At 35.8% G+C, this 13,648-nt stretch overlaps 1 protein-coding gene across 2 annotated transcripts in view; it reads right to left on the bottom strand.

The window, feature by feature from the left end:
- The window catches only part of Znf280d (zinc finger protein 280D), a 105,600-nt gene that overhangs the window by 69,554 nt on the left and 22,398 nt on the right, over positions 1-13,648 (bottom strand). For both annotated transcript variants that reach the window (XM_029570720.1, XM_029570717.1), the window contains 4 exons: positions 13,054-13,200; positions 5,935-6,000; positions 5,690-5,829; positions 5,099-5,173 (listed from right to left, as the gene is read on the bottom strand). In XM_029570720.1, the coding sequence (XP_029426580.1) occupies positions 5,099-5,173; positions 5,690-5,829; positions 5,935-6,000; positions 13,054-13,189 (417 nt within the window). In that variant the 5' untranslated portion in view covers positions 13,190-13,200. The remainder of the gene's footprint in view (positions 1-5,098; positions 5,174-5,689; positions 5,830-5,934; positions 6,001-13,053; positions 13,201-13,648) is intronic.

Genomic DNA, 13,648 nt, shown 5'->3' with positions numbered 1-13,648 from the left:
TTGGACACAAATGATCCAATGCTATTTATAAGAAACAAGAATTGTGGAAACCTCTGAGTAACTTTTAGACCATTCTACATGTCAAAATATACAGTATGCAGGTTTTAAGATAAACAATGCTTAAAATCAAAAAGGAAAAAAGGGCTAGGTGGAGTGGAGAACATCTTTAATCCCAGCACTTGGGAGGTAGAGGCAGCGATCTCTATGAGATCAAAGCCAATCTGGTCTACACAGTGATTTTCAGGCACAGGGAGACCTTGTCTCAAAACAACAAAAGTCAAAAAGGAAAGAAAAGTCAGGCATGGTGGCACACACCTGTACTCCCAGCACTGTGGCAGTAGAAAGAAGAGGATGGGGGTTCAAGGCCATCCTTGGCTACAGGACAGGTTAAAGGTCAGCCTGGACTACATGAGACCCTGTTTCAAAAAAGACAGCTACTTTAACAGAAAAATAATCAAAACTGACTCAAAATGAAGACACTAGTGACAAAAATATTCAGTATGCCCTTTTTCCAACTTACTGGACAAAAAAGATGCAAATAAAAACAATGTTTAACAACTGAACTGACATTGTTTTAAAAATGATATGTATTACAACAGTCACTATGCTTAAGTATCAAGGTCATAAAAGGCAAAAAAAAGGTAACTGTGAAAATATCAAGAAACTAAGAAGAAATAACTACAAGGTAAGATCAAGAACAAGATGCAAGAACATCAGTGGAAAAGCTGGCCAAATTCTAATAACAACTCTGCAGTTTGGTTAAAATTGGGGAGGGAGATGCCAGGCGTGGTGGTGCACGCCTTTAATCCCAGAGGTAGGCAGATCTCAGTGAGTTCAAGGCCAGCTGGGGCTACAGGGAGACCCTGTCTCAAAAAGACAAAAAAAAAAAAAAATAAAAAAAAAAAAAAATAAAAAAAAAAAAAAAAAAAAAAAAAAAAAAAAAAAAAAAAAAAAAAATGGGGAGGGGAATACAGGGACTCTCTACTACTTTTTAATGTAAGACCTTATCAGTTTTAATAAAGTCAAAAGTTAAAACATGATAATAATATTGACTATTGGCAAAACAGAAGTTGCATTTTGGTTTAATGTCTACATAAAAATTTACCAGGAAGGAGCTATTAAAGTCTCAAAAAGGGCCATTTGATCAAGCTATTTTACTTTGAAAAATTTACAGAAAAGAAATGAAAATTTAGTGAAGAATTAGTTATAACAGCCAAAAAATTGTAATCTGTATGTCCAACAATGTAGAAATCATTCAGTCATGTAGTCATTACTACCAAGTTTTTGAGAAATATGGCATGTTCCTCATAGACTGTTCAGTGAAAAAGGGGAAATAGTGTTGGCACATACAATATAAGCATGTATACACTTATATCAAGTCACTCCTCTCTTTTTTAAACTGTTCTCCCAAAATATATATTCTTTTATAGAAAACATAAGGGTTTTATTTTGTGCTTATAAATGGAGGGATAATTAAATTTTGATAATTTCATTTTCTTATTAACTGCACCAGCATAAGACTGTTAGGAGGAGACAGAAACAACTTACTGTAACAAAAACCACATCTAGAGTTTGAGCCCTAAAAGGCAGATGTGGGCATTCAAGCCTTCACATACAGTAGTAAAAAAAAAAAAAAAAATGAGGCTGAGGGTGGGGGCACACACCTTTAATCCCAGGACTTGGGAGGCGGATCTATGTGAGTTCAAGGCCAGCCTGGTCTACATAGGGAGTTCCAGGCCAGTTGAGCTACACAGAGACCCTGTCTCAAAAAGACCAAAAACACAAAAACAAAAACTAACAACAACACTAACTCCATGACTTAGTGGAAACTAAGCACAATATGCACAATCATACTTTGCTGAAGTAAATACTTTCTCCAAACATTTGCATTTTAAAAAATGGAAAATATTCATCTGCATCCCCCTCCCAAACCCACCTCTTTAACAACACTATAATAATCCGGTTGAATACCTCCCAGCAACTCTGGTTAATTAAGTACCCACAATATTGCAGAGAAGGCAACCCATTAGTCAACAAATAACTCATTAAAATAATTCTCAAAAAGAGAATTTTTAATGTCTATTATAAAAGTCAAAATAACAATATGGCACCTGAAAACCTTGTATTGTTAAATGCAATAATGTGGGTAAGATAGGTACTATAACAGAATTAGAAGATCTACACATTTATATAATCATATACCCTTGAATAAATCACTTCTGAGCATCACATTATTCACCTTTCAACCAGAAATAATAGCCACAATTGTGCATGTTAAAAGTATCGCTTTTCATAGAAAATGTGTATCAAGTAGTTAGCACAGCAGTACTAATAAAGACCTACTATTATTCCATATTTTATAAATAGGTAAACTAAAGTTAGGTGTAATTAAGGAAGACTAAATAGAGCAACACTTGTTACTGACAGAGTTAAATTGGAACCCAAGTCTGAGGAATTACATAAAACTCCTGCCTATAAGCCACATATCATATTTACTTTATCAATGATATTAACAGTAATATATTCCATCACTGCCTACCTGAAAGAGGTGTTGAGATACAAAGGTATTCCAAGAAAAAGTAAACACACACACACACACACAAAACATGACATAAAATGTTAAACACTAATTACAATTTATTAAAACCAATAAAAATAATAATTTATTAAGACCAGTAGCTTCCAACATTCAAGGGGAAAGCCCCATAAATAAGACAATTCATTACAGTATACAAAGTCTGTTATTCTTAGCTCTGACTCCACAGCAAATAACAGGTTCTAAAAATGTATGATTTCAAGGTCCTTTAAGAACCAACTGGAAAACCTGCTCTTTTCCTAAAAGATCCCAATATTAGAAACCATCAATTGAGGTGCTTTGATTTTAAAACTGTCCACAGAAATAAAATATTCTGAATTGAAAAGGGTTGTAGTTTCTAACTTTTATAAAAGCTCAAATACGATCCCTTACCTTTGTTATTTTTCTTCCTCTGAGATTAATGTTGATTTTTTATCTAACTACATTCGTCAAGTTTTCTCTTTCTATTTTTTTAACCACTAAATACCAAACAATTAATGACAATTACAAGAAAACCAAAAAGTTAATTTGATTCCAAGTAATAGCAAAAGATTTTTATATTCTGAGAGGCATTCTGAAACCTCACTTCAGGAACATTTTATTACATTGTTTAAAAACATAAATAATAGCCTTTGGAACCTTATAGGATTCCCAAATAGAAACTGGGTGGTCCCCCTTTACTGCTATTTTTGTCTAAAGAAGAAATACTTTAAGGAAATTTATTTCTATTTCTCCAAGCACTGCTAACCTAATTTTCTGGCTTCAAGAGTCTTTTACATATTTAAAAATAACTGAACCCAAAAAACACTTTTGATGTTGATTAAATTTATTGGTATTTACCACACTAGAAATTAAAACAGAAAAATATTGTTTTTGTTTCTTTTAAAAAATAACAGTAAATCCATTGTATATTAGCATAAACAGCATTTTTATAAAAATTACTTGCAAATACATAAAAAGTAGAAAATCAATACTGTTTTTCACCTTTGAAATTTATTTTTACTTTTTGAGACAAGGTCTCATGTAGCCCAAGCTGGTGTCAAACTCACTATGCAGCCAAAGATGGCCTTAAACTCCTAATTCTACCTCCTCAAGTAATGGGATTTCAGGCATGTGTCCAGTTTGTTATGGTACAAGAGATTAAACTCAGAGCTTCGGGTGTGCTAGGCAACCACTCCAACAACTGAGCTACATTCTCAAAAGAAAATACAGATTCATGACACTGTGTAATTGAGAGGAATATTTTAGTAATATTAATGATAACTGTGGCTATAATACTCTGATCCTATGCCAAAATTCACCAGATGGTACTTTCTTTAAGATGTACCACTCTGAAATCTGAAATTTTTTTATCTGTCAGCTTTGTGTACCCCTGTCCCATTACTGGTCCACCTTCTAGATCTTTTACCCATACACATTTTAGTAACATATACATTGGTTATTTGGAAACTATTAGTTTCATTGAATTATTTCAAATATTGACATAATTAATAATAAATCATCAAAAAAATTCATGTCTTTATTAACCATCACCCATCAGAAAAGTCTTGACATATTAGGAAGCTGCCACATTCAGAGTGGTAGATCAAAGCCTTTCAAATTTTTAATGTTTGCTTGAGAGCTCAAGTTTTGTCACTGGCAAGAATACTACTATCAGCTGTTTTCCATGAAGTGGCAGGTACACTTCTGCTCAATTTTGAGAAAATTTGTGCAATACAGGACTGAATAACTGCATGTGGCAGATAAGGTCCAAGGGGCCTTCCTTATCTCATCTCCTGATATTCATACTCTGTGTGATTTCCTTCCATTGAATGTGGGTAGGACCTCTGACTTGCTTCTAAACAACAGAATACAGTAAACGTGACAGGACATACATGATTTTATGTACAAGGTTATTTTTCTTTAAGACCACAATAACACCTTGCTAAGAATTCTCTTCTGCTAGCTTTGAGGAGGCAAGCAGCCATTTTGGGAAGACCCACCTGGCAAGAAGTGAACCAAAAGTCAGCAAGATATTGAGACTCAGTCTACTTCAGATGAGACTGCTTCGAGGACATCTTGAATGCAGCCTGTCAGACCTTACAGTAGATGATCTAGGTAAGCTATGATCTGCCTCCAAACCACAGAAACTGTAAGACTATACAATAATTAGTGTGTGTTGTTTTAAGTCACATAAGCTTATGGAAATAGTGATATGAAGAAATAATTAAGATAGCATGGTTTGTCAGTCATCATTTCAAGTAAAAATAGTGTTCAATTAAAATACAGCAGGTAGTTGAGTTCACAGGTTAATCATGCTAATGCTTTTCCTTAAGACAATCATACCTTTAGACATAGAAGTGCCTTATGTATACTGCCCATTTCACCATACAGAATATTTTAAAAGACATATATTCAAGGGTAGAGCTAACAAAGTAACATTAATGTAAGTTTAATACTTAAATTGATGTTTAATACCTTATAATGCTTCATTAAGGACTGGAAATTTTTTTAATTACTTCTATTTTTTTATGTGTAATTTACCTGCATGTATGTAAGTGCCTCAGTTTCCTCGACTATAAAATAGGGGTAGTAACAATACCTTCTGCATAAGGATATCTAAGAATTAAATGAGATTAATTTATGTAGAGCATTTACCACAAATATTTACTGGAATATTACTATCCCGATAAATGATAAATATTACCATTACTATTACTTCTTACTAAGTATTTCTAAACTAAAGTATGAAGGTACACTTCTCAGAATAAAAAGCTAAAAAAGCTATGATAGCCTCTCAATAATTTCCCAGTTAAGAATGCCTGGCCTGGTTTGCAATCTTAAATATTTTGCTATTATGCAATATTTATTATAATACTTATATTTGTGTTGTGACAATCTGGTTTTCAAAACTATACCTAATCAATTTAAAAATATTCCTTGGCTTACTTAAAGACTGGATACTAGAATCTTGCAGTTAGTTGTTGCTTTGGGTACTAATTAAGCTATCATAAAGATGGCGATTTCTGATGCCTCTTATGCTACTACTAGATGACTATTTGTGGGTAATCCAGAAATTTAACTGGGTATTATCAATAATCCCTGAGCTAACTATGTAGTTTCAAAAACACTTACAGCTTTAGAAAATGGCTGAAAAATACCAGAGCTATCTGAAGATCTAGATTCAGGATGAAAATTTACTGGTGAGGCAGTCACTGGATTTGATGTTGGATTCATGTAGCGTTGACTTGTAGACTTGAATGAAGCAGTAATACCTGTAATTTGAAATTATATAATATATTGAATGTATTTCTACATAATCTACTTTGTCAAAACAAAGTATCTCATTTTAAAATTACAGTAATACAATAATACTGTACCTCGACTGAGTGCACCATTCTTTATTCCCCTTGAATATGAGCTTGGGTTAACTCTGTTCAAAATATCTAAAAACAATTATAAGTATTTCAAAATTGTTTGAATGAAATATACACTAAGATATAAATTATGAATTAAAAACGGATTTTTAGAAGGAATCTAATATCAATAATTTTAAAATAATTTTAAACATAACCCAAGATTATCAGCACTAACTGGCTTATATAGTAAGTATAATCTTTCTCAATGTAACTATCTAAAAGTCAGAAATAACATCAATAAATCCAACTTCAAACACATCAAAACATTCTTCAAGGCAAAGAAAATAGTCCATCGTTAGTTAAAACCTCTAAACACATATTTGAATATGGCTGCATATAGATGAAGTATATATCTTCCTTTAGATGATGACAGAATTGCATATTCACATTGGTTCCGATGACTCAAAATTAAACCCTAACTTAACTTCAATATCTATTCGCAACTCTAAAAGTCTTGATGTTTTATTAAGGAGAATTTCCTTAGGTTATCCATTATTACTTTTGAGTTCTGAAAGGGAAATTACTAGAAGTTATAGACTAACTTGAATCTAAAGGTTACCAAACGATCTTACAAATTAAGAAGTTTCAGATCTATCATTGCATCAGAAGTCAAGAGGGACATGAGTTTCGGGTTCAGTTTAAAGTTTTCACTTCTGCAAGTAAGACTGGGAAATTCATAACAACTCATTTATTCAGTCATCAAACTAAACTAAGAGTGAAGATTTGCTTAAATTTGGTTGTTGGAGAAAAGTTAAAACATACACTGAAATTCATTTTTTAAATTCCCTTTTTTTTTCTTCATGGTAAAAAAGAACTAGACCCTACTAAATAATTCTGCAAAGGAATGCTTAATAGTTGTTTCTCAGTATTGTGAATACAGTGCTCGCTAATCAAGCACTACACTAGTTTTAGAAGAAAAAATCTACTCCTCCAACAACTCAATATTTTCACTAAGACATCCAAGATGAAGTATTTATTCAAACCATCAAAACTACTACTATAGCACTTTTAGCGGATGTAAAATATAAAAAATAAATTCTTGGGGCTGGAGAGATGGCTCAGCAGTTAAGAACACTGTTCTTGCAGAAGACCCGGGTTTGAAACCCAGTACCCACATGGCAGCTAACAACTGTCTCTAACTCCAGTTCCAGGGGATCAGACATTCTCTTCTGTCTTCTGCGGGCACTGCACGACATGGGAGCATTTACCTACATGCAGGCAATATACGCATACACATAAAATAAAAATAAAATATTTTTAAAAAAATAAATTCGTAGGCCATATATGGTGACACAATGCTTTAATCTCAGCAGAGGCAGGCAGATTTCTGTGAGATCAAGGCCAGCCAGGTCTACATAGTGAGTTCCAGGCTAGCTGTTTCATATGTTAAAATACTGTATAGCCTCTACATAAAACAGTAACATAATCCTTTCAATACTTCATCTTCACAGTTTATGGAAAAAACAATTCTGGGAATCAAACTGTTTCTTACAAAATTATTTTAAAACTAATACACATGGTTCTAGCCAAATACTTTTAACAGTCATTTACAATAATTATACATTCAGTCTGAATCTATTCATATTTTCAGTGAGAGATTTTGAATAATAATTTTGCAATACAGTAACAGTCCAATATAAGACAATCAACAACTAGGAAAGAATAAATAAGAGAACAACTATTATATTCCAGTATTACCAACATGAACACTATCATGCTAAATTCACTTTATAATCCAAACAGCATTCCTTTTAGCATTCCATGGGAGATTACCAATTTATTATAGGAAAGGGTATTGAAATTTCAATTGGTTAAATTATTCTCTCTAATAAAACTGAATGGAAGTGCTATTCCAAGCTAAAAGCAAAGCAAGAACTAGACTTTCAGAAATTTTATTGATTTTTCTGTGTATTTCATACAGAACATCCCAAACCATCTTACTCATATTTATACCTGCATCCCCAATGGCACCCTCCCATACCTCCCTCCCTCCCACACTGAAGCCCATATACTCTGTCATCCCTGTTACTGTCCGCTGTGTTATCAGTGCCCCCAGCTGTCCCCCAATGCTAGTTCATCCACTGAGTCTAGACAGCCTATTTAGAGTTCCTTGTTTTAGGAAGATCAGCTCTTCCTCATCTAGCAGCATACAGTTGTCAACATTCCATTAGATAAGATCCTGGGGTCTGCTGTTCATTTTCCCAGTTCTATGCTGGGTTACTGTCTGGGAGTCTCCTGCGCCACACTGACCAACAACTCAAAGGAAGGTATCTCCTGTCTGGCACTGTTTCTTGTATGTAACCTTCAGCTATACACATGGTCTCTTATTAAAAAAATATACTGATCACTTTACTCTTTGGTTATACTTTCCTTTTGGGTATTTAAGACCATACAGTTTGCCCAGATAAACCAATTTACTTTTAAGCTTAAGGTCGTTTGAGGATCTGTTACTCAGGGGTCACATGGGCTTGGGAGGAGCCCCTGGCTGTACTGATTTTTGTTATTTCTTCTTGTCTGCTGGGTTTGGGTTTTGTTTGTTGTTGCTTTTCAAGTGTCTTGAGTTGCAATGTTAAGTCATTTATTTGTGTTCTTTTTGATTTTTTTAATGTAGCCACTTAGAGCTTCACTTAGAGCTTTAAATGTCCCTCTTAGTACCACATTGCATGTTCCAGAGGTTTTGTCATTTTTTATTTTCCTTTTCATTTAATTCCAGGAATACTTTTCTTTCTTTCTTAATTTCTCCTTTGACCCATTTATCATTCAGGAGGTATGCTGTTTAATCACCATGTGTGATGGTTTGAATGAAAACGTCCCCCATAGGCTCCAAGTATTTGGATATTTTGTCCCCAGATGAGGTGCTGTTTTGGGAGGTTTTAGAAGGTGTGGCTATCCTGGAGGAAGCACTTCATTGTGGGTGGGCTTAGAGAATTCTTAAGCCTTGCTGGATCTACAGTAGCTCTCTTGCTTCCTGTACCTGTGTGATGATGTGAGAGCTTAACTTCTGCTGCTCCTGCTCCAGCCACCTCCAACCACCATGCCTGCGTGCCATGATGGACTGTAATTCCCCTGGAACCATAAGCTCAAATAAACTCTTCCTTCTATATATTGCTTTGGTCAGTGTTTCTATCACAGCAACAGAAAAGTGACTAATACATCATGTGTTCATGTAATTACTAGGGTTTCTTCCAGTGTTGATTTTAAGTTTTATTGAAGTATGGTCTGATAGAATCCATGGAGTTATTTCAATCTTTTTGTATTTGTTGAGGCTTGTTTTATGTCCCAGTATGTGGTCAATTTTGGAGAATGTTTCATGGGGAGCTGAATAGAAAGGATATTCTTAGGTGCTTGGATGGAATATTTGGTAATGTCTGTTAGACCCATTTGATGTATAGTATTGTTTAATTCAGATATCTCTCTGTTAATTCTCTGTCCTGTTGACCTATCTAATGGAGAGAATGGGGTACTGAAGTTCCCTACTATTAATGAGTTGGGATTAATCTGGGTCTTAAAGTCCTGTAGTACTGTTTTTTTGAAATTGGGTACACTACAGTCTGGTGAATATATGTTCATGATTATAGTATCTTCTTGGTCAATTGTTCCTTTGATCAGAATGAAGTGGCCCTCTTTATCTCTTCTGATTAGTTTTAGTTTGAAGTCATTTTGTCAGATATTAGAATTGCAACTCTTGCTATTTTCTTAGTAACATTTGCTTGGAATATTTTTTTTCTATCCTTTCACCTTAAGGTAATGCCTGTCCTTGAAAGTGAGAAGGGTTTCTTGCAGACAACAAAAAGATGTGCTTTGTTTCTTAATCCATTCAACTAGTCTGTGTCTTTTGACTGGGGAGTTCAGTTCACTGATACTTAAAGTTATTAATGAAAGATATGTATTGATTCCTGTCGTTTTGATTTCTGTTCACATTCTTGGTATAGCTGTACCTTTCCACAGTTATACTTTCATTGAATTTCTTTCCATCACCCTTTGTGTATAGTCGTTCCCTTTCTTCAGCTCTTTGTATTGCTTCAAGAACACTCTGAAGGGCTAGTTTTGTGGACGTGAATTCTTTCAGCTTATTTATATCATGGAAGATTTTTCTTTCCCCCTTGACTATAATAGACATTTTGGCGGGTAAAGCAGTCTGAGTTGGAATCTGTGGTCATTTAGAATTAGGAATACTTTGGTCTAGGCTCTTCTGGCTTTCATAGTTTGTATTGAAAAGTCAGCTGTAATCCTAATGGATTTTCCTTTATATGTGACTTGTTTTTCTTTTGCAACTTTCAGAATTCTCTCTTTGTTCTATATGTTTAGTGTTTTTACTATGATGTGCCGTAGAGAGTTCCTTTACTGGTCCTGTCTCTTTGATGTTCTATGTGTTTCTTGTATTTGTATGGGCATGTCTTTCTTTAATTTTGGGAAATTTTCTTCTACAATGCTGTTGAAGATCTGGTCCATACCATTAACCAGAGATTCTTCTCCTTCTTATATGCCTATGATGAGTAAGTTTGGTTTTTTTATGGTGTCACACAATTCCTGCATATTCTATTCCTGTGTGTTCTTAAATTTTTCATAATTTTTGCTTGAGTGGTCTAATTTGTCCACTTTATCTTCCAGTCTTGATATTCTGTTTTCCATTTCATTCATCCTATTGTTGAGGCTTTTTCCTGTCGTTTCTAATTGGCTTATTGAATGTTTCACTTCCTTTTTCATGTCAGCCCAAGTAGTCTTCAATATTTCTAACTCTTTTCTGAATTCATTCAGAATTCTGTCCCCATCTTCTTTCAGTTCTTTGATTTATGTGTTCTTTAAATTCACTGATTCTTTTATCATGTTTATAATTGTTCTTTTGAATTCCATGTCCTGTGTTATCTCTAGGGGATTCTTACTGTACTCCTCTACAGGACTGTTGATACTTGGTGGGGCTATATTATTTGGGTTTTTCATGTTATTATTTTTCTGCTGTACCTTTGACATGTGAATTTCTTTTGTAGTTTCTGATTCTTTGTGATACTCAAGCCTTCCTTTGTTGAGTAATTTAGGTCTGCTTCTTTTTGTAAACTTTATGTACCTTTGTGGCATGAAAAGCTGGTTGGTCTAGGCTTTAGGTTCTCTCCTTTGATTTTATATTGGAGAGGCCAGATGGCTTTCATCCTGCTACTCAGGAGTTCCCACAGAGACCCAAGTTGGATGAGGTTCAGATGTTCTCAGGTTTTCTCCTAAGGTCTGGATCCCTCCAGGAAAGATGCTGGCCTCAGGAAGTCAGGCACTAGGATGGCCTGGGATGAGGGCCTGTCTCAGTCATGCAAAAGTGAGGTGGGGCGGGAATAGGCCCACAGTGGGGTCCCAGGGATTAGTGGGAGGAATTAGGTTGGTGTGGGTGCAATGTGTCAGGAAGCAGTAGGGAGTCTGGGCCAAGATGGCAGTCCAGGCGTCTGGGGTGCCAAGAGAAGAAATGGGCCAGTGCCCATCCTAGGAGAGACGGGGTGGGGGAGCTGGGAGGGTGAATGAGGCTGGGGGAGTTAAGGCGCAGTGGGCACAACCAAACTTACCCAGGAAAGAAGCTGGCCCCAGGAAGCTGGGGGCTGGGCCGCCCGGAATTGCAAAGGTGAGGTGAGGGAGGGAACAGGCCCTGATGGCTCCAGGGGACTAGAGGGAGGAATTGGGTTGGTCTGGGTGTAAAGGATCATGAAGTAGAGGGGAGCCTGGGCCAAGAGGGCAGTCCAGAGGTCTGGGATGCCAAGAGAAGAAATGGGCCAGTGCCCACGCTAAAAGGAGAGACAGGGTGGGGTAACTGAGAGGGTAAACAAGGCTGGGGGAGTCAAGGCACAGTCCAGAAATTTTTTAAATAGACATGTTTTTAACCATAGCCAATAAGAAATATACTGGCATCCTAGTTTGGTTTCTGTTGCTGTGATAATTATTTTATCTTACATCTCCCTGGTTCATCACTGAGGGAAATCAGGGTAGGAACTAAGGGCAGGAACCTGGGCACAGGAGCTGAAGTACAGACCAAGGGGGAACACTGCTTACTGGTTTGCTCTTCTGACCGACCTGTGCTCAGGTTGCTTTCTTATAAAACTCAGGACCACCTGCCTGAGGATGGCACCACCTACATTGGGATGAGCCCTCCCATATCACTGAACTATCCAGAAAATGCTCCACAGACATGGCCACAGGCCAAGCCAATGGAGGAAATTTCTGAATTGAGATTCCTTCTACCCAGGTGTGCCAAGTGGACAGATGAAGCTACTCAGCACAAGGAAGAGCATTCTTTGATAAATTATTCTGGTTTAAAATAAACATGTAACTAAAATAAGAAAAAATCTTTTCTCTTTATCTTTGAAATTTGCAGGTTAGATGTTTTTGAGTAGACATTTTAACAAGTATTAAGTGTCTTTACCTTAACAATATCACAATGTTAAGTCCAAGTACTCAAACTAAAAGCTAATTATCCAAAAGCTGTTCTAAGATTTAAGTGTACTAACTGTGATGACATAAAAGTACAAGGGCTAAGGGGAATGTAAGTAGAAGCTGCTGAAAGATGGATGAGATGAGAAGCTGCAAACCCACTACTATAGAGACTGTTTGATCAATAAACAAGTCTTGTGTTAATGTGTAGCCATATGTAAAAGGCACTATGAGGAAGCATGGATTGTCAGAACATCCTTTCGATACCAACACAAACTTTTTTGGTATATCCCAAAATTGTAAACTTGGCATGCTAAATATTTCCTTTAGTCTACCCTAGGTTTAAATGAGAAAAAAGAAAACAATAAAGATGAACCAGTTTTACAGTTCTTCTAAATATGATCATTTCTAATTTCAGAAGACCTCCATGCCAGCTGCAAATCTATGTCCATTTACCTATGTGCTCTACTGATAAATATTTAATGTCTATGCCCTCTCAAATCCCCAGGCTGAGCCCGTCCTGACCCTCATGCTCCTACTGGTCTTCCACACATCATCTCCCGTCTAACTTATTACAATGGAATAGGACATTTTCACAACAGTAAGAAAATTCACAACTTTTTCCTTAAGAATAGTACCTTATAAAACTTGGCTTCATTAAAAGTAAATGCTTACTTGAAATTGCTGGTTTTGAACTTGCTATCTCTGCAACAAAGATTGGTTCATCATCATCATCCTCTTCAACTTCCTTCACTTTCTTCTGCCATGGTTCTAGCTCTTCTTCTTCACATTCCATAAAGAGTTCTGCCATTTTAAAATTATCTAATTTCCAAAAGGGGAGAAGCAAACTTTATTTTCACAAAAAAGAAAAATGTACTTGTTACATAGGATGTTAAAGATCTACTTTAATAATCCTAGCCAGGCATGGTGGAGTATACCTTTAATCCCAGCTCTTGGGAGGCAGAAGCAGGTGAATCTCTGTGAGATCAAGGCCAGCTTGGTCCACATAGTAATTTCCAGGCAGTCTGGAACTAGGGAGACCCTGTCAACAAAAACCAAAACCCAAAAACCAAAAATAATCCTAGTATCAGTATCTGAATTGGTGTCTGTAGCAAGTACATGATAGCAGCAGTAAGAAATTGACACCATATTTTCTAAGATAAACTAGTAGATCAGATAGACAGGCACACAACAGATGGCATTAGTTATGTACAGCAGTAAAACAGCCAGTCAAAGTGAATTCCAGTTACACATTTGGAATGATTATCTC

The sequence above is a fragment of the Nannospalax galili genome, unplaced genomic scaffold, assembly GCF_000622305.1.
Source record: "Nannospalax galili isolate Female #2095 unplaced genomic scaffold, S.galili_v1.0 scaffold611, whole genome shotgun sequence".
In the NCBI taxonomy this organism is placed as follows: Eukaryota; Metazoa; Chordata; class Mammalia; order Rodentia; family Spalacidae; genus Nannospalax; species Nannospalax galili.
The sequence above is the reverse complement of the archived record's forward strand: the minus strand, read 5'-3'. Positions and strand labels throughout refer to the sequence as shown.